The sequence below is a fragment of the Apaloderma vittatum genome, unplaced genomic scaffold, assembly GCF_000703405.1.
Source record: "Apaloderma vittatum isolate BGI_N311 unplaced genomic scaffold, ASM70340v1 scaffold30356, whole genome shotgun sequence".
In the NCBI taxonomy this organism is placed as follows: Eukaryota; Metazoa; Chordata; class Aves; order Trogoniformes; family Trogonidae; genus Apaloderma; species Apaloderma vittatum.
This window is the reverse complement of record NW_009721829.1, coordinates 29,333-51,320: the sequence shown is the minus strand read 5'-3', so window position 1 is coordinate 51,320 and position 21,988 is coordinate 29,333. Positions and strand designations below refer to the sequence as shown.

Genomic DNA, 21,988 nt, shown 5'->3' with positions numbered 1-21,988 from the left:
AGTGCAGGCAGGTTGGCATTTGTGTGTTTACCTTGTTTTTCTCATTAAAAAGGGGTGTGCGTATGAATTAATGAAGAAAACCTACTGAAATGTTGCCTTATTTAATCAGGAGAATTAATTCAATATTCCAAGTTATTAAAAAGTCAAACCGAGCTCTGTGGCGCCCAAGCTTACAAAGAAGCACCATAGCAAGTAGATGTAGCTCCCAGGGAGGAATTCCTCTCATCTAATTGTGAGTATGTGTGATGAGATGAATCACACCCTAGAAGTTCTTCTTTCTGAACATCTGGCTGTGATGCTGTTTGTTTTCTAGGACTTGAATAAATATCCAGATTTTAAGATATTCAGAGTGTGTGGGTTGCTTTCTTAGAGATTTACTTCCTTTTAGTATAGAAGAGTGAGGTCCCTCTGAGGGCTCACCAGCTCCTTCTCCAGTAGTGGACAGTTCATTTACCAAGGAAAGGGCTTTTGATCCACAGATTCTCTGACATCCAGAGTGATCATGATTCCACTGCTTTGTACAGTGTTTGCAAACAAATGTGTATACTCTCTTTCTTCAAGTGAAGATCAGAACTGTGTTTTGGTGGGTTTTATAGTAGTCGGTGGGCTTTTGGAGAAGATCACCTACAGGAATGGAAAAGTTTCATGATGGTGATATTTCCTTAATTTTGGAGAGCATTTTAGGTAGCAGGCAGCTTAGCTAAACAAACACACCCATGTACATGTGAAGACTTTACTCGTGGTCCTCACACACAAAAGCAGAAACCTTGAACCTCCAGAACTTGAGCCCTAATGGGGCTCACCCCTGCAGCCGGCGTGCAGAGGGACGTTTACCACTGATCAATACGTTATACAAGTGCAGAGGAATCCTAGTGGGTAATTTTCTCCAAGATATGCCATAAATGCTCGGTGAGCCAAAGGATGTGCAGATGCAAACGAGTGGACTGAGTTTGTTCCCATGCTGGATATTTATGCCACCCTGCTGACAGGTACTGTCACCATTGGTTGGTATTTTTGATCTGTTCAGGAATCGGTTTGAAGTGTCTTTCATTCTCAGCCCTGTCACTGTTAGTAGCTGCCAGTTTCTGGTTACCTTTATAGCATTTGCCAAAATTCATTGCAGTTTGGGAGCTGATTTGCTGGCCGGGCAGGCATACCTGCCTCAGGAGCACTCTGTATTTTGGAATTGTAGAAAGGAGTGTGTGTTACATGTCAGAGATCCATTTCAATTCACAGGGTCTATCTATGTGAGCCATGGGAGAAAATGATTGCAATGAAAGCCTTAAAATGTTTTGCCCAGGATAACATCCAAGACTTGAGAAAGAGAGTTACGGTGCTGGACTGCCAGCTGCGGAAATCAGAATCGGCTAGGAAGACCTTTGAGGTGGCTACTGAAAAATTGCTCCAATTTGTGGAGGTAGCTTTGCCTTTCATTTCTAGCAATGTTCTGTTTGTAAAAGTCTTATGCTGATGTTTCTAAGGAATAAATGTAGTAAACTGACTATAAACTAGTTTGCAGAGATCCTTTCATTGCTAAAAATAAAGATAGTGTGTAAGTGTACAGATCCATGTAGGAATTTACTTAATCTTTATGTTTTGCTATGCATTAAACAAATCAAACCGATCAGATAATTTTTTTCACAAACTCATCAATTTCTGTGAAATTTCCCAGAGGAAAAAGGGAGAAGAAGTAATATTTTATAATGCTTTGAAATGTTATGAAACAAAAAAAAGCGATGTTATTATATTTGTTTCTTTTAAAGCAGTTGTAATACTTTAGGTTTTACTTTTATACTTCTACCTGGGAGAGACTAGACTCTAATTACAAATTAAATCCCACATACCCAAATAGAACATCAAATTATAAGGTATTAACTTTTTGACTGTGGCATTTTATAAATTAACTTCTTGACTATGGCCAACAGGTTGTGCACGAAATACTTTCAGATAACTCTACATCCTCGACAGTTTTAAGGTAATGAAATGGCATAGTTATTAATATTGAAATGGCAGTATTAATATTGTAAAACTCTACTGTTGTTTCAAAGTCTCCAAAAACTGCCTTGTAGCTATTTTTCGTATATTTTTTTCTGAATGTTTCTGAGTGTCATTTTATTGGAGGAGAGGGAAAGGCATGAATTATAAATTAGGCTTTCAGGATACAGCTTCATTAAAAACTTCCGAATTAAATTAAAATACTTAGTAATTACATAGCTATGGTTGTCTGGATGTTTCCATAAAGTAATTATAATGTGCTATGGATTAGTTAAAATTGCACTGAGCCTTAACAGTGGGTTATAATTATTTTTCATGATTTTTTTTTTTAGATTTGCCTAAGCAAATTTTGCATCATCATAATATGTACAGCCATCTAAGTTTTGTTACTTTTCCGTTTAAAAACGTCACTAGGAATATTCAACAAGATTTAGAGCAGCCTTTGGTTCTTCAAAACATCAGCATGGTTGTGCCTACGTACCCCAGAAAATGTGGCATTAATATTTATGGAACAGTGAAGCTGTTTGGTCTCTGTCCTGTCATCTTTTTGAGTAAAGGTCCCAAGGAAATCACATCTATTTCAATGACGTTGGCTGGAACGTTATTTCAAAAAGATCTGCTCGATCAAATCGACTATCACTTTGTAGATGTCCGTGTTCTCATGTGCGAATCCTGATCAGTGAAATGCAGTCCCCATTGGCACTGCACAACAGCAGCGACGCTGCATGTTTCATGAAGTCCACAGGCTTTATTTTCGTAAATGGGTGATAAACTGACTGACCCTACAAGATAAGAACTGGGACTCCTAAAGCAGTGCCCCTTCTTAAATGCTGATGTGAAAATCACTTTTAAGTTACTTTCCTGGCAGCCACTGAGTTCTTGACACTACATTTTGAGATGTGAATGTTGTTTGAACTGAACTTTCCCAGTACCTTTATTGTACAGAGAGAACCACTTCTGAGGCAAACTCATCAGCTGGGTGGTGTGAATCGTACACTGAGACCAAAACCAATCTAGAAGCACGAGTTCACTTTATTAAAAGTAACAGTTTCTTTTATCGTCTCGCGAATCAACACGTACAATTTTTTGTTCTCTTAGCGACCGAGCAACATTGTCTGCTAAAGCACATCACGCCCGACTGGGAAGGATTGGACCCACTGTCACAACAGCTCTTGCGGCAGAAGCCAGAGACCTTGCCAAGTCTGTCCGTGCCATTTTGGAAGTCGACTGTGAGTGAGTGTGCGCCCCTGTGTGCGCGTGCCTGCGCCTCTGCACACGCATACGCTTCCTTTCCTCCATCAAGTGTTGTGGCTTCAGCACTTCGCTCGCTAACTGCGAGGAGCGTGCTTCAGTAGTCACCCTGTGGAGGTTGGGGGTTTTTCCAGATGTGGAAAAAGGAACCTGAGTAGAGCTTGTGTTTGGATTGAGTAAGGAGTGTGGGATAGGTAAGGGGTCTAGAGTCCAGCTCCTCTTAGAATGGTGGAAGCCCTGCGAACACAAGAAAAGGGCTGCTGCCGCGCTGAGTTATCCCCTTTGGTTTTCTAACCCGTACCATAACCCAACCTTACCCTGCCTGCAGTCAGAACCTGCTCCTACGATTAGGCTGTTCTCATAAGGTGATTTGACCACTTTTCTGTTGTAAGTCTGGCATCAGTTTATTAGCAAAGATGGTAGATATTTTTGTTTAAAATTGGAAGTGAGCTGGCAGAATAAATCATTCATAGGACCAGAGGACAGTGCAGGTTCAGTGACAGTTCAGTATGCACCTTCATCAAACTATAATTAGAATATAAAGTTATCCCAGAGTAGATTTTTTTTTCTGGAAAACTTGAAGCAGAAAATTAATGCCAAAATGACAAATATGAGTATTTCCAGAATCATGTAAAACTAGCAGAATTTCCTGACTGTAACGCTCTACTTTCATACCGGAATGTTTCTAAATAGTTTTTTTGCTGAATTTACATGAACATGTATCAAAGTGTCTTACTGGAGACTTTATTGCTGTAGGGAGTGAATGTAGCCTGCAGTTTCATTTGGAAATACGTGTATATCCTCAGGTCATCAAAAGAAATCTGTTCCCACTGGTAAAATTTTGCTAGTTCATGAGCAATTACTGTAATGAAATGCATGCAGTTGGAAATCTAAGAAATAGTTGTGGCTTATTATGTGATTCTCAGTTCAGATCATCAGAGTGATTGTATATTTTGATTGTATTTAGCTATAGTTGAGCAGACATTTTTAATCCAGTGCAGATGGATTGATTTACACCAATAAAACAGAAATGGGCTGGTTTATTACAGGAATTTTTGGTAAGCTGGTGAATTATGGCTGGCAATAATCATAATATCAGAGATTTGAATAACCTTTTTACATTATTTGGGAATTAATTTAGAAAGGGATCCAATAAATATATTTGAGGAAATGTTGCAAGATATGAAAAATACCTGATTCAACATTATTTATGCAACATTTATTGCATCACTCTGTGAAGAGGAAAGCAAAATAAGATGTCCAGAAGTGTCAGAAGTGTCCAGAATATTAGAATTAGAGTTACTGGTGGAAGTGAAAAGAACAACAGTGGCCAGGGGAGGAGATAATTGGTTTTCTGCCAGTGACAGTGGTAGAGTTCTGTCACATTAAGTTCTTTCTCTCACTCTAGACAGGAAATTGTGCAAGGCAAACTTTTAGTTTTAAATGCAGCTGAATTCTAACATGTGCTTGTGTCAAACCTAATAGGTCGGATACATGTTAGAAAGCTCTGGAGCCACAGCAGGGATCCATTTTATGAACCTAAGAGATAAAAATAGGTCTGCAGAGAAGGATTTAAAGATTGAACGTCATCCTTCTGAGTTCATTCTGATTTGGAGAGTATTACAGATAGATTTGGGCTCTGACGAGCTTGTGTATGAGATTAAAGCTTAAACCTTGCCCGCTTTCTCTCTCTCTCTCTCTCTCTCTCTCACAAAGAGTAGTTAAGTCGGAGTAACTGTTTAATAGCATTCTGTCTGCAGTCCTCTGTGCCAGATTCTCACTAAATGTTTCCCATGTGATCTTCGTTTTTCTTGCAGATGGGCTGTCATAAATAGGGGACTCTTGTATATGTAGCATTTCATAAATATCATACATCAATCAAAGAAAAAAAGTATCATAGGCTTTACATTGCAGACTGAAGGTTTTCCTTTTTTCCCGAAAGATCTTCACAGCGTAATAAATTGGTAATGAATTCTTAGAGAATTAGAGTTAATATTTTTGAGTTTGCTAAGTGAATAGAAGTCTATAGCTACGCAACTATCATGATATATTTTACCTTCTAAGTAGAACTTTGCTTTCATTATTTGCTTCATTTTGTACAACGTGAAGTAAAGGACCCCTAACCAAAACACCTGATTCATTTACAGTACATGGGAAACAAAGTCCAGGTGTAGAGACAAGGTTGTGGAGTGTTCTTCCTAAAGAAAATAACTGCTCTTGTTAAAGATCATCCTTGACAACCAGGTCAAAATGACATATTTATGAATTAGCCACACAAACTGTGTCATCTTCCTCCATAATAACATGACATTTTGCCTGAGGGAAGAGGTTTAAAGAACTTCAATGTATTCCTGAAAATCTCCAAGTACATATTGCCTTGTGATAGTGCTGCAGATCGGTTTTCAGCATCGTAGGTTGAATGACAGCTGTGTGAAGTCAGTTTGGCAATTCTTGAAGTGAAGACTCTGTTAAAAAAAAAAATTTAAAAATCATCATTTTCCAGTGCTTACTACTACAGGATCTTCAAGATCCAGAAATGCAAATAAGAAAGTAATAAACAGAATAATCAAGCTCATCGCTTGAAAGATTCATCCTTCATCTTTGTGAAAAACTGTAAGCTATTTTTAGAAACTAAGTCTTGAGAGGCCTTTCTGCTCTGTTGAATACAAGCATCTCCTGAAGACATGAAATTGCTTTCATCATACAAAGGATAATAATGCTTCAGTGAAAGAATTGTAGCATTTAAAAGTAGTTGCTGGCTGCTCTTAGTAGACCATATGGTGCAAATCATTCTAAAAAGAATTGAGAAAGCATTTTCTTCTTTTCAGTTAGAAAATTAGAAAAGAAATATTCTTGGTACTGGTAATGGCCGAAATCTGATTAACCCTGGAACATACTTATCTCTTCATAAAATAGCAGTCGGCATTTTGAAATGTGCCCTTGCATAATGCAGTTTTCAAGTATTTTGACTGCTAATTTCCTTACTCTGCTTCTGAAATTTCTGTCCAAAAATACAATCTTGCTCTTGCTGAGATAATCCCGGTCACCAGTATCCGTTAAGTGCTATGAAGCCTGTTTCTCTGCTCAGCAGGAGCTCGAGCAGCGCATCTTAAACTACTTTTCCCAATCATGTTCCTTTAATCTGTTGTCAGCCTGGGATCTGACACATGGCAGTCATGCTGAAGTTCACTGAAATGATCTCCCAATTAATACGGCTTCCAGAAATAACTACACACCTTACTGATACTAATCCTGCTAGTCCCAGTAGTCCCTGTGCAGTTGATTATGAAGATCCAGCAGGCAGAAGTTTAGTTGCCCAGTCTTTGTATTCCTTTTCCTTGTGTGCAACTGTCTATAAAGAGAAGGCGATGGAAACAGCATCCGTCAGTGCTCATTCTCTTGATACTTTAACTGCTTTTGATTTTTGGACCACAAAGGCTTACATCTCAGGCATAAAAAGCTGAAGTATGGAATATATCCGTTTCTTCAGTTTAGGGTTCTTTTCTTTTGACTATATTATGGTCAATTGCCAAAGCCATTCCATATTCAGCAAAGTGTTAGTTGTTTTTTCCCATTCCTTAGACTCTGCGGGTGAAACAAAGTTATAAGGCAGAGTAGCAAGTCTGCAAATAACAATTTTGCTATTTTGAGAGTAGCTAATATTGCTAAGTATTTGTATTTCTTTTAGTTATTTGTTGCAGCCCTGGTTTGTTTGTTTATTACAATGGAATTAATATCATGTACATTACTACTACTTTGTTCTTGAAATCAAAGATACAACAGGGCTGTAATTTTGTTCAGATAATTGGCTGTAGTTCATCAGGAGAGTTCTGAAAAAGTTGACATGTAAGCGTGGGCTGTTCCGCCTCCGCTTTTCGGTTTATGTCTGTACATCAAAATCCAGTTGTAACTGTAACATGGGTAGGCATACCCTGGCTAACTTGACTTGTGTTAATTAGGCTAGTGATATTAAAAGTGCTTTTGCAGCAGCTGAATATCAAAATACGAGTCTTCTGTTGACCCTAAGAATATTGCCTGATTGCTGGCATTTGTGGAAACTCATGCAGCTATGTCTTTACATTTTTAGTACTAGCAAGAGAAAATTATTTCCTAAAGATCGTCTTTGTAGGAGCAATTCTGCTTTGGAGAGGAGAGCATACCTGTAATATTCTTTCAGCTAATAAACTAGAACCGTACCTTTTCTGCCTTCCTGGAAGAGCTGTTTGAGAAGGAGCAGCATAATGATAACTAAAGAGATAACTCTGTGTATTCATTGTTCTGGCAAGGCCATAAATATTTCAGTGAATTACTGAAATCAGAAAGAGAAGAGACCTATTAAATTGTACAATGAATGTCCTGAATGCATTTGTACAGCTCCCCTGCTTCATAGTTTTTGACTAGCAGAAGAATTAAATCTCAGAATCAGTGCTGTATTCTTTAAAGATAAAGAGATTGTTTGTCAGTTAAATATTTTCTGAGACAGTACTTCCATATAGAAAATATTAATTTGGTGAAATTGAAATGTCTTATTCCTTTGAAACTTTCAACACCACCAACAACGAAAGAGGTGAGTTTTCCCAAAAGATATTTTATCAACTGTTTTATCCAGTGGAAAGTCTCACAGTTTTTCTCAAAACAGAAGTACTTAATTGGAAGGCATTTCATTTCTGTCAAAATTAATAGTATTAAGTTGTTAAATGAACTTTTTATGGCTGAATCTCTTTGGAGTTGACGTTTTAAGAAAAAAAAAAAAAGCTAAATCCTAGCATCACATTGGTAATTTTGAAGTATGACCTGGTCATCAGTGGCTCCTACTTGTAGAATCATGCTGAGTTTTGAGCTCATGGAGACTGCTGCCTTTTGCCACAGAGTATGACCCTGTGTCCCTCAGGTAGCATCATGGCATTACACCAGGTGTCACCTTCTCCAGAGCAGTGCTCCACAAGAGCAGGAGCTGGCTGTGCCTGCAGCATGGCTTCCGGGCCCCCACCGAGTTCTGAAGGCAGCAAGAGATGTAAAAGCTCTTCCTTCTGTAACTGAAGCACCTCCCAGTTTCCCTTGAATTCAGGTTTCAGTAACTTTCTTGTCTGCTGAGTCTCGTAAAGACAACGTAGGGCAAGACATGATGAGGAAGGCAGGAGCTTTGTCCTGCTGCTGCGGGCATCGCTTGTTTTAGGCTCTGTGGGGCGGGGGTTTTCTGGCTTCCAGTTCTGCTCCGTGGAAACCTTCCCAGGAGCTTGGGGCAGTTGTCTGCCAGTTCAACACGTGCTGTGGGCTGTGGGTCCCTGCTGTGAGCCAAACGCCATGAGTGAGTGATGCTACGCAGAAACAGTGGCTGCTGCTCAAGCCAATAGTTTGTGCCATAAAATTAAATTCAAGGTAGCAAGAAATTTCAATATTTTATTTTTTTTATTAAACTGCAGAGCACCCACATTTCTTTACTGATCTGGAAACTTTGCTAGTGCAACACAGCTATATAGTTTGGGAATTGAAATAAAATTTAGTGATTTTCTTTTTTCACCTTCAGTGATGTAAGCTGACAGTAACCTTTTATTTGATTTAATTATCCCAGGACGTAACATCAAGGGCACGTGAGATTACAAGTGGATCTCTTTTGCCCTGTAGTACATTGTTGAATTTTTGCCTTGCTCTGAAAATGTTTCCTAAAAACTCAATAGCTTTTCAGCAACTCTGCAGATGCACTGCAGATAAGATTACAATAAGGTGAACAACTTACGTACTTTCAGAAAAATTAAAATTCAAAGTTGTGTAACAAGGAAAATGGTTTCTCTAATCCCCAGGAAAAAAAAAATCTAAGCCTATTTAACACAATTTTAAAAGGACACAGTCTAGAATTTAAAAGCTTATTCTACATAACTGTTTACTGCAGCAAGAGTTTGAATTTTCTGCAAATCATTTAAATTTCCAATTTTGCCTGCATGATAAGTAAGAGTGAAGAGTTGTAATTTTAACAGTGTTGAAGAACTGTAATTCCAAAAGGAAAATCTATCCCAGAATTTTAAAATGTGTCATTGCAACAGAAAGTGTACCACTTGAGAAATGTAATAGAGTACAATTTTTAAAATATCTCCAATTTAAATTAAATTAAAATGATTGTGCATGGATATTAAATTAAAAATGGAGCACTAGACCTGTGAGACAAGTTCACTGTTGAGTCTGTAAATCTGATGTGATTTGCTCTATCTTCATCATTTGTACATCTTGATTAAAACTTAGCACCAGTTTTAGTCATGATGCAGCTGACTCATTCGTTGGTAGGGGGAAGGAAGGTAAGGATTTAACAAACACCCCAAATTTTTTTTTTTTTTTTTTTTTCTGGCTAGGTATCATATCAATAGGAAATACTGAAAGCAGCTTTTTTATTATTATTATTTCTCCTGGATAGTAACCTGCTATTACTAGAATTTATAACAATATAGATAATATTCTTCTGCATTCTTAGGTAACGGTCAGGTTTCTCAGTGATTTATAGAAGTACTTTGTTTCTGTTCCATCATGACTGTGTGTTATGTTTGTGCAGTGCGTTTTCATTGAACATAAATGTCAGCTGATGCCTTGACTGCGGAACAGGGTCGAGTAGCACCTTTACACTCTCTTACCCTCTTAAAGGCTTCATTAGAAAAGGAGAGTGACTAGAGAAGAAGCACAGCCTTAAGAACAGAGACAGCCAGCGTAGGCTCCATTAAAGTTTTCTGAAAAAAAGATTTAGTGGTTTTGGCTTCTTGCCTTTTTTTATTGTAATTGCTGTATTTTTGGTGCTGTATGTTTGACGCTCTATTTCAGTGCTGTGTACTTGATCCGAATTAGATTTTTCATGCATGGTTATCCACATATTTCAAAGTAATTTAGAATTATAGCTGTGGCTTCCGAGCTGTAGTTTGTCAGCAGCCACTGAACTGCAACTCTTATAAGTGATTTACAGCTTGTCTGCAGAAACTCAGGGCTTCTACATTCTCTTCAATTACAAGACTCCTTAGGATGAGAATTTTTGAGGGTGGGTAGTGATGCCTGACTCAAAACCACTGAGACCACTGAGCTGAAGCACCGTCACTGCTGAAGTAGGAGTATTTAAGTCCATACCTGTACTTAAAAGCAGTGCCCATAATGTTACATAAATAAGGCCAGTGAAGCCAAACCAAGGTTGAATAATTTGCTGGGAAGATAGTAGACAGGAAAAAACTTCCACAGTTTCAGCTTTGGCTGCATTTTTGTTGTTAGTTTGGTTTGGGTTTAGTATTGTTATTGTGGCGTGAGCTCAGGTGCTCTCTCAGAAGCCTAAAAAACCCCCAAACTATACTATAAAGCTTGTTTCTTTGACCAGGATTGGTTTGATTTTACAACAAACGCTTGGAAGGCAACACGCGAAGTTATTCAGTGCATAATATAATTAAAATATATTACTCCTGTGAATACAAGACATAAAAATGCCTTGCAAATGGGAAGCAGAAAACATGTCTGTGTGTAATGTGAATTATACCAAAGTTTAGAAAACTAGCACTCACTAGTATTTTGCCAGGAAGGAATTAGAACAGGTTTGGCCAGAAGGACCTGCGGCAATCGGGTAGCGCGTCCCCTGCCTCCAGCAGCGTGAGGTTTGTCTGCGTTAATCCGAACGGGTATTTGTCTGGCATATTCCACAGCTTCTGTAGGCTAACTATTCCCATCCTTAATTGTCTTTGCCATTTGCTTTTCTTTTGGCCTAAATCCTCCTCGTTACAGTTTAAGCCCATTACTACTTGTCTTTATCCGTATAGTTATTGAAAACACTCTACTACTTTCCTTTTGAAGACCGTATTGTATCTTCATTCAGTTTTCTGTTCCCTAAAATAAATTATACCAGTTTGCTCATTCTTTCCTTACAAAGCATGTCTTCTGGCCATTTCAGCACCCTCGCATTTCCCTGAATTCTCTCCAATTCATCAAAATGGTACCGAGCTCTCTAGCTGAGCCTGTCCTGTGCAAGACGAAAATGGGATAAGACGTTTGTTTGCTTTAATATATAACACCCCAGCTTTTATGTCCCCAAATGGTGTTCCCTTTCCCTGGTAGCTTCATGTTACTGATTCAGAAGTATGATCTTTCCTGTACTTCTAAAGCCTTTTCTGATTTTCTGCGAGCTCGAGGTACCCTGCTTGCCTTTGTGTAGCTGATTATTCGCACCCGGGGTAGTACTTTGCCTTTGTCTTTATTGAATTACACCCTACTTATTTCAAACATTTGATCCAGTTAGTCAAGCCCTTACAAGATTCTAATCCTGTTTTTCAATGACATTTCAAAGAAATGTCTGTTTACGAATTGATTTTAAATCCTGAATTATCCCCTAACTCTCCTTACTTGGACTAAAACCACATTTTGTTGGATGTGGGTGAGGAATGACATTGTTTGCACATAACCAGTCTTTCTTGTGGGTATTGCTACGGGACCTGGGAATGAGACTCCACTTGTTTAATTTGACATCCAAGAATGAGAACATAAAAGGTGACACTAATAAGGACAGATTAATTTTTATGGCCTGATCAAATAAAAAAATATGTTTAAAGTTTCAGTTATGAACAAGTTGCTGGCTAATTTATTGACGATTGAACATGTGTGTTATTCGCAGTGTTTCACAGCAGGAAAAAGACAATCCAATGTCTAAAGCCTGCATTTAAGACAGTTCTTTAACGTGACCTAGATTTCAGAACTCTTGTTGTTGCTGCTAGAAAAGCAATTTATTCTCTCTCCATTCACTTACCTTTAATGAGAAAAGATGAGTCAGCTTTTGAATAGGCACTGTCTGTACTGACTTTCAAATCAAAACATTTTAATAATGAAAAACAAGTAAGTGATATTATTATACCTTAAAATGCAGATGAGCTAGCAAGATAAGTGCAGTCTCGTTAGGTTAGTTTCCAGCATCTCTGAAGGAAGACTTAATTAAAGAGCAGACCTTTAAAAGTCTACTGACTCGTTTAGTTCATACTGTGACCCCACTATGAAAAAAAGTAATTGACTTTGTGCCTCTTCCCATACAAGTTGTACTTGCTCTTGGTAACTATGGAGACTGAAGTCAAAACTCTCCAGAATCAACAATTTTACTGGGTGGTAAATACTTCCTAACTTGTCCCTCTGTTAATTGCTTTTGACATACTGCTTAGAATTTTGGTGTATCAATCCTTAATTATAGTGTGATGTGTTGACGTAAGGGGAGAGGGAAGAAAACCTTCCAAATTTTGAGGCAAATTGCTCACAGTCAGAGGAAATCCCCAGGTGAGATGGGAATTAAACCCTGAGGTCTCAATCCCAGGCGAGTGGCTCACGCTCAAGGCTGACACGTCCCTCTTTGGAGGTGCAAGCACCGTTCAGAGACGAGGCTGGTTATGGGGAGACAAGGGGCTCCCCTTCCATGGGTACGTGTGCCTGTACCCCGCTCCGGGAGGGGTTCTCTCCTTGTTTCAGGTACCAAGAAATAAAGCAGCCGTTAGAGTACGGAGCTGAACCAGAGGAGCTTTGTGCGGTTTGGTAGTTTTCTGAGTTAATTTTCTGTGGCCACACAACTATGAGCATCCTGAGAGAGGCGGATTAAAGCTGGGGACGGGGGGAGAGAATGATCAGACCTTTGTTTGGAGTGTCAATCTGTGCTGAAGCTTGCAGGGCTCATCCTTGTCGCGGAGGGCTGGTACGCTTTGCTGTCAGTTCCTTCAGCTGTCACATTTTTTTCGCTTCTTTTTTTCAGGAGGTGGGAGTGAGAAGCTGAGGGCTAGCAGAGTTACTTAGACGTATATGGTGCACAAGTGTGATAATTTAACTGGAAAGACGTACAGAGAAAGCTGATTGCCGAGAATGATAAAGGAAGCTTTTTAAAAGCATATTTTAAGGAGAATTTGCAAGAGGAAAAAAATAATTGCCTGTTGCTTGTGAAGGAAACCTAAATGAGGTACAAAATGTCCACAAGTCTCATACTGTGTCTGTTACTTCATGCCATAAAGCATATGTATCATTAACTGGCAGTTAAGGATGGAGATTTTGCCTTGCATTAGTGATTGCTGCAGGTATTAGTTTTTAATCCTTTACAGTTAAGGTAAAATAAATTATGCTAATTTAGGCATATGGTGGATTTTTTCCCCCTCAGATTTATAACAAATGAGGAAAGGTGTCTTATCCTGGTTTCTAAGAACTTTTCGCATTATTTTTTAATATACGCCAGCTTTAAAGGCATGTCTCCTTATTTTATTTATTTGCAGCTACAGTGGGTTTTGTAAGAGACTAAAAGGATATCTTCTGTTAATGTATTTTTTCAGTTCTTGCTTCAACAGGAAAAATTATTACTTTGGTCTCTACTTAATGAGAAGTGAGCTCAGCAGAGAGTAGTTCTGTGTCTCTCAGTTGTAGGTGGTTCAGCCAGCCCTCTGCACAGTTTAATTTCATCATCAGTGCAAAAAAGTAAGATATTACTTAGCAAGAAAGGCATATCATGTAATACTATTGCTTTTTTACAATTTCTGCTCCATTCTAATTTTAGACAGTCATTTTAATTTGTTACCAATGAATGCTTTCTAATTAAACTTATATTTAACAATCACATGCGTCAGTGAGCAGTGTGAGATGACAGTGATGGAAGTGGGTGGATAGCACAATAGATGGTGACAAGAGGAGTTGATCCACTAAGGAAAGGAGGAGATGGATGAATTCCGGAACAGAGTAATCAGGGGAGCAAGAGAGTGAGGAAACTGAGGTAAAAAAGAAATGGATTAGGGCTGGGCCACACAGTGAAGTGTTGCAGGCTGTTCCTAGCACCTAGTCCTGCTGGTGAATGCTCTGTGTGCAGAGACTTGTACTTCTGCAGGAAGAATGTGTTATTCTTTTTAAGCAGCTGAACTTGGATTGTACCAATTCAGAACAAGAATGTTCTGAAGAAAGTATTACCGTGAATTTAACTTCATTTTAGCCTACATGGCATTTGCGTAGTATTCCCCAGTTATGGGCCGTTTCTCTAATTTTATAGCAAATTATATGCTTCAAGATTCGTAGGTATAAACAAAATGAATTTCAGATTAACTTGTGCAAATATTCCTCAAAAATTACTTTGTGAATTGGAGCGTATTCAATCAGCAATGGAAATAATGATGTGTTCCTGGCCAATCACAAATAGACAGCATCATGTTAAAGATCAGTACTGGAAGACTGTAGAAAACAGTCTTAGTATTTTCACTGGAAGAAGAACGCAGGGACCAAACCCCCCAAAATACTTTTGTTTATTGTGAAGAATCTGCAGATAAGGCAGAAGCAGCGTAGGTGAAAAAAGCAAAAATAATTGTCAGAAAATCAGTATGTTAAATGCATTTTACAAAGCAAATAATATGAGCCAGTAGATGATGCAAAATTCAGTATTTGGTCAGAACGCGCGAGTCTTACACTTCTCTCTGCTTTCGTTATCCCATATCTTTGAGGACTTTTGCTTTCCTGACCTAATGACTGAGCAAACGTATTACATTCGTGACTGAAAGAGCCGTAATGGTGAAGGACATACTGCCTCATGGGGTCTCGGCCTCCTCAAAATCAGTTGGTGAACCTCTGGCTGTCAGATGTGTGGTATGTGAAAAGGCATTGTAAGCCAACTGGGATACATATTGATTGCATTGTGAGCATACTAAAGTAATAACCTTTTTTTTCATTGTAAGTTGTTAAATAATTCTTTTCTTTTTCCTGAAAGGTGATTATATTGGCAAAATAATAATCATTAGTAGTACTGTCAACTTTCATTTCAAGGAATGCAGTCTTCAGCTTTTTGTGTGCTAAAAGACGCTCCCAAGTTTCACATCAGTAGCTGCTGTAGATGCTGACGTTCTCACCTGTGGCAGCAGGGAGTGGCCTAATCTTCTGCTTCACCTTCGGGCTAACAGGATGACTTACCCAAAACTTGAGGGGTTTTTTGTCAGTTGCTAGTTATTTACTTACCTTCCCTGTTTTCACAAAAGTCCGTATCTTCTCCAGCTCCAATTTGGTGAAGCAGAGAGCTCAGTACTTAATTTGCTGCAGTCCTTGCGTTCCCTTTAAAAGTCAGAATGATTTATAGTAATGTCATGGCAAAGTGCGCACTGCGAGCTCCGGTGACTTCTGCCATTCCTCTATAATGGGTTGTACACGTTTGCCATCAACTAAGCAGAAGAAAGTATTTTGTTGCCTTGTTAAATGTGTTGTGCTTGTTTTGTACTTTCACTGCTAACCTCCTGTGTGGTTAAAAATGAGCATTGGCTAGGCTGCTTCTCGTTTTAATAACAGTCCAAATTGCTTGGATCCTACAGGGCATAAAGCTTTATTTGAACGGAGAATATTCGTCTTACCTGAAAAATAAGTAGTTGGGGGGTTTTGTTATATTTCCAATATTCAGCTTCTGAAAAGGCACGTTTTTCTAAGCAATGTTTCAGGAAGATAATTCTTTATCCTTCTTGAAGACACATAGCAGTAACCTCATTGCCCAGATGACTACAGCTCTCACTCATTTCTGAAGAACGTGAGTGCACATGCTGGGCAGTTTGTTCTAAATTTGGATTTCCTTGTTTGTTAGGTAGGAGGGCAGTACGTCTGCAGTAGCGTCTGCTCACATGCACTGGTGGAGGGCATTCTTATTTCCCCAGATTAGTCAGTTGACTGGTCATTGTTCATATATTACAATTTCCGTTGTATCCATACTGTTTCTAATTAACTGTACCATGTTCTTCACAGCTGAGTATTAGAATAGAAGAACAACATTGGTAACCCTTTGTAATTTCAAAATTACCATAAACGTGCTGGAAGTTGATTGTATAATCCTTCAGCACGAGAAAGAAACTAATTTGTAACTCTCATTCTAAATTGTAACTTGATACGATGTCATTGTTTTAATAAGAGATTAATGAGTTGGCTGACATAGACGGGCCAACATCTTATGATTATCTGAGGAGATGGGAAAACACAAGGTCCTCTCTCCCCATGCCCTGAAAACCCAAAGTAGGAAAAATATTTTCCCCAAAGCGTGGTTTCTAGGAACAAGACTGAAGGGAGACAAGACAATCTGCCAACCATACTCAAAATTAGCATAAATTTCAGTTGCTAGTATTTCCCACATGCTCCACTTGAAAACTACTTGTTCCATCTTTGTTTTATTAAATTACCAACAACAAAAGAAAAATAACAATTTCTTTAAAGCGGAATTTGATATGTGAAAGAAAGGAATGGAATGTCCCCTTAGCAGAGTATTATTCATAAAATGAAACACATTTGTTTGTGGGAAGAGCACTTGAAATGGTCTAAAGAATAAAGGGGCACACAAGCAAATGCCAGAAGTGCGTACTCACTTCTGAACTCCGTTTTTTTGAACCTGAATTTTTATACTTAATTCACAAATAAACAGTAAAATACAGTATATATTATTGACAACCTCAAAAAATAAAGGGCTATTTTATGCCTGCAACCCACTGGACACACTCAACAAATGAGGCCAAATACTTCTCCATAAATTTTTGCTTTAGCTGTGTCAAATTGCATAACTCACAGAGGAGTTCCTCTGCCAGCCTCACATCACATAATACTTGTAGCTCATACCTGGGATATTCCCATAATCCCGTAGCACTCAGGAGTCCAAGACCAGATAAGTCAGAACCAGCGAGTCAGATCTGCAGCTTTCCATCCTCTTTGCATAGCTCAAAGAGAAGAGCCAAAGGTATTGGGGATCTTAACTAATGAATTTTGTGTTATTGTTGAGTCCACATGAGGGAGGTTTAAGTGTTAGTAAGAGCTGAACTGGTGGATATTGAAAAGAGCTCAGAACTCAGAACCTCATTTGTCAAGTGATGGAGAAAAATGTTTATAATGTCCTTCAGCAAATCAGAAATACTTTTAGGAGGTAATGCCTATTTCTTGAAAAACTTCATTTTTGAGAATCTAATATTAAATATAAACAAATTATAAGGTGCTAAATTAAGGGTAGTTCTGAGCTAGCTCATGCTCTCTTTAAAAATACATATAACTGGAAAAGTCAAGCTAGGTAAAAGGATATATAAAAGAGGCATCCTTATTTCTGTTTTTGGTCAAAGAATGTGTTCGTTGTGAAACTGCGCACTTATACTACGTGGCTTTTGAATTCCAGATAGATATTACATCCCTTAAGCTTGATACTTTTTATTAATTCCAGATGAGGTGGTTTAATGATAAGAGCCACACGATTGTTTAGCCTTAACAGGAAACTAATTGTAGCCAGACATCCTTCTCGTGGTGGATGACAAAGCTGTGAACACTGCTGGAAATAAGTTTATGCTTCACAAAAGAGGTTTGAGGGCGAGGTTAGCACCTCTGGTAGGCAGCAGTCATCTAAAATTCATCAGTAATGTTTATGTGACTGCTTATAAGGGAAGCAGGGTTTTAAAGTCTGGCTTGAACACCAAAATAAAGGATTTATGTTGTCTTGAAGCATCTAAATAGTCCCGCATTGGCCAAATTTAGATAGAATCCTAGTGAACAGTACGTTTTTTAACAATTCTTACTATAGACTCTAAATCTCTCGTTTCCTTTAAGTAATCTTGTCAGCAAAATAAGGAAAATAAAATGTATGTGGATTGCAGCATGTAGATGGTAGGGAAATACCTCAGGTTTGAGTCCACTGAATACTCCTGCTACGGTATCTGCTTTTATTGGTTTCATGTGCTGATCTCCACATTTCCTGTGCTTCAATATTTTTTAACTAACTTACTGGAAAAAAAGAAAACCACCAGCTGCAGTACTGCACAGGTTTTAGGTTTGATTACTGCCCAGTAAAATGAGGCCTTTTCCTAATATCTGTGTTTTCCCCCTTAAGGGACATACTTCAATTGATCATGCTGTGTGCAGCTTTTATTGAGGGCGAGTGTGTGCATTCTGTCACGGAAACCGTAGGCAAAACCTTCAATCTCTGTCGCTTCGTACAAGTTCATAATTTGAGCTCATGCTTATCTTTCTGCTCACTGCAACCAACCAAGTGTCAGTGCTGGTGCATCTTCTTTCTCCCGTTAACCCAAGGAAGCGATAAAGATCCACACTTGTATCAAAGTACCAGGAAAATGTTGTTTGCCCTAAGGTTTCGTTTCCTTTCTGCTTTATATAATAGCGTTTTGGCAGCGGTTCTCACAGCGAGCATCTCGCCGCCGAGGAGGCAGGCGGTTGCCAGGGATGCTGCCTGGCTGCTTTGCCACCAGCTGCACCAGCTCTGCTCCCCCTACACCAGCCAGTGGTTTGTCAGGTTTTTTTCCACGTGGAATTATAAAAATCTTCTTTGCATCAACTTTAATTAAATACATATACTCAGAACAAAGTAATGGTAGGTTACGGTGATTTTGGCTGACATGCACTCTCTCAGGAGAGTGTTTATTGTATTTGGGCAAAGGGTGCTTTGGATGGTATCCCTTTGTTTTACATGCATAATTGCTTTTGCCGTTTTACCTTTTCTTTACCTTGCAAAAGATAAATAATCAGAGATGTTTGAATAGCAAGCAGCCCTGCATTTTCTGCAGACAAGAAATTATTTTTAGATGTTGTAAATCTGTAATTTTTAAGATGATATATGCAGACAACTGCAGTCCAGATATATTATTTATGAACTTTCATCAAAGACTGTAGCAATTCACAGAAGAAATGATAAATATGTAGAAAGCTTAAGACTGCTGGGGTTTATATAGGTCAAACCCTGTACTTATGGACTATATTTCTGACTGTGTGAGCTCCATTACCTCCCATTTACTCCAGGTGAGAGCTTAGCAGTCGTTCAAAGCGAGTCCTAGGACAGCCAATAAATCTGACCCTGGAGGGTGTGAAAAAATAGAGCGCTAGGAAGTAGATCAACTCATGAATGATTCATGGCGAAAGCAAGCTTGAAGGAAGTGAAGATGATGTCTAGGGAAATACGATGCAAAGCGTGAGAGCCTCCTGGCTACCATGGGAAATACCAAGAAATCTAAGTACAAATGTAAAAGTAAAGGGAAGGAGTAAAGGGAGCAACAGCGAGAAACTAGTGGAGAAAAAGTAAAAATATGGAAAATAAAGGCTTTAGAAGATCTACAGATGTAGCTGGAGCTTTGAAGAGTGGATACGATGTACAGCCTAATGCATATAAAGTAAAACAGGCAAATAAAGCTGTGGAGGTATCTCCAGAGTCTCATTTACAGGTGACAGATGTAGTCAGTGTTTTTGAAAAGCACAGTCTTTTGTGGTTAAGAAAGGAATACAGAGCATCCGTTATCATTGCTACCTAGAAGACGTCCTTCATTTAGAAGGAAAAAAAAATTAGTCAAATTACTAGTGAAAAAATGTAATTATCACTGATGAATAAACCAGGTGATGCAGGGGATCCATGTGAGCACAGAGCAGATGCTGAGGGGCTTATTTCTAATTGAGCACATCCGCTGTCATTGATTTTGGATATGCACGTTGCGTGCAGGAATGAGGAAAGGCCGGGGCAGATGGAAGCAATTGAAGGATGAATTCCATCACCACTTAAATCATTAGAAAATATCGATGTTGAATAAAGGTCCCATCTTGGATGGGAAAGGAAGGAAGTGATCATGTCTAGCATATTTATAACTTAAAACATCCTTTTCTTCCTATCTTCATAGGAGCCAGAGCCTGAAGGCTGTTACACAGCAACTACCTTGTATTTAAAGGGAAGTAGCTGTGGATTGTTCTCTCCCAAAGGTAGTAGGTGGCATGTTTTGAGGAACAGATTGTATAGATCTATGCTAAATTGAAAATGGAAGAAGCATGAGATAAGTGACTAATACGGGGTAAAAGTGAAAGGAAAAAAATAATAATCCAATGTGATTTTTGCTTTTTAAGCTGTACTAAACAGTGATGGTGCTGTTCTACAGTTACCAACTCTCGAGTTCCTAAATTCTGAAGTTTTAGTAGACTTACTTGTTGCTCTTCGCTAGGTGCCTACAGGTATAATTACTTCTCAGATGGTTTGTACCGGCTTCAGTGTGCCAAGTCGTAATTCAGTAGCTGTAGTGAACTCTGTTTGTTTTTGAGAACTGAGGTTATCCCTTTCTGGATCTTTTTCCACTAGAGAAAAAGGTCTGGGAGAAAAGAAAATGAGCCTTTTAAGAAAGAAATTCCAAAAAATGTGTGCACTTAGGGCATGCTTTGGTATGAAGCAGCTTTCAAAGATCATACGGTGCGTGCAGTCCAGCACATTTTCCAAATAAAAGTTTTAAATCTAAAGCAGGCTCACAGATGGTTCTAATGAGCTGCTCTTTCAGAGATACTGTGACTTGAACAAAAATAGTTTAACTCCAAAGACACTAACATTTTGAGATGGCTTTCAAGGTAAAGCGCTTGAGTACAATTTTCATACGTATTTTAATTTTATCTAAATTTCTACTCTAAAAAAAGAGATTTTTTTTTTCAGGACATTGCACTTTCATTTATGCGCATTACAATACAGTATCACAGGAGCATACATCAGGAGCTTTTTTGCGCGTTGACTGATGCTTATTTCTCCAGCACTTTTCAAACCCTACAAATATTTGGTTTTGAACAAATGGCAATAAAAAAGGTTTCCTATGAAAATTTCATTTTTAAAATACTGTTTTTCTTATATGGTTTGAAATTACAGCGTTCTAATTTACATCATTTCAAAACTTATGCTTTTTGTGTCACTTATACTTTTAGAGACATCTTGTATTTTTATTTTGTCTTAGGTCTGCCTTATGGATGGGAAGAAGCTTATACAGCAGATGGAATCAAATATTTTATCAAGTGAGTAGTTCTGGGGCAAAGGGGGCAAGAATTGAAATAAAAGCACATCAATCAAAACACATTTTTAAACCAAGAACTAATGAAAAAATTAGTAAAAAGAGCAGAAGCTGTACTATGCTTTATATACATCTCTGTTACTAATATTACCTGTTCTTTTCTGCTTTTTGTGATTTTGCTGTCCAGAGCGTTTGAGAGGACTTAGTCTCTCAATCCTTCAGATGTTTTTGGAAGCCCTAGTGTATAATGCTGAAAACTTCCCTGGTTACATATTTGACCCGATAATGGACCCAGGGAATAAGTTGTTCTCTTGCTGTGAAGGAATAGGATGGAAAGCATTTAGTTGTATCTATAAAATGATCAAGAGATCCCCAACTGCCATAGCATTCATTTAGAAGAAAAGTCATTTATACTCTAGACTTTACACTTAAGATGCTCGATGGACTCTTACCAACTTGGGTGTCACAGAACACTGGCGTTTCACGGTGTCGCTGGCTGCACGTTAAGCAACTTTTGCTCCATTGATAATGTCACTGAAGCTGCACCGGATGCCAAAGCCTTCTCAAGTGTTCTGCTTATATGCTATTTTTTGTTCTTGATATCTACCCAATGAAAATTATACCTATGGTCTCCATAGGGTTTGCTCTCTGCATTTTCAAGGGTTTGCTAAAGGTAAAGCCATGCTCTTCATAGCTGGGCTATTGGAAATACTGACATGAACTAGCAGTGATTGTCACTGACCCGTGTTCGGCACAGACATTGCAACCGAGAGCACTTATTATGTACCCCCACAAAAAAATTACAGAAGTATGTGGCTGTGTCAGGAGTTACTTGTGATTTTTTTTGGAAGATATTGCAAACGAATTAATTTTTCTCTACTCTCCAGAGAGCAGAGAAAAGGTAACATTGATGTTACAATAACACAGTGTCTAAAGCATAAAGAAAACCTCTACAAAAGCTTTAAAAGCAGTAATCATTGGAA

At 38.5% G+C, this 21,988-nt stretch overlaps 1 protein-coding gene across 1 annotated transcript in view; it reads left to right on the top strand.

Annotated features, from left to right (window-relative positions):
* Positions 1-21,988, top strand: part of STXBP4 (syntaxin binding protein 4) — a 58,518-nt gene that overhangs the window by 25,847 nt on the left and 10,683 nt on the right. Inside the window, exons 18-21 of the mRNA XM_009871547.1 lie at positions 1,301-1,417; positions 1,926-1,975; positions 3,094-3,224; positions 20,952-21,009. Of these exons, the coding sequence (XP_009869849.1) occupies positions 1,301-1,417; positions 1,926-1,975; positions 3,094-3,224; positions 20,952-21,009 (356 nt within the window). The remainder of the gene's footprint in view (positions 1-1,300; positions 1,418-1,925; positions 1,976-3,093; positions 3,225-20,951; positions 21,010-21,988) is intronic.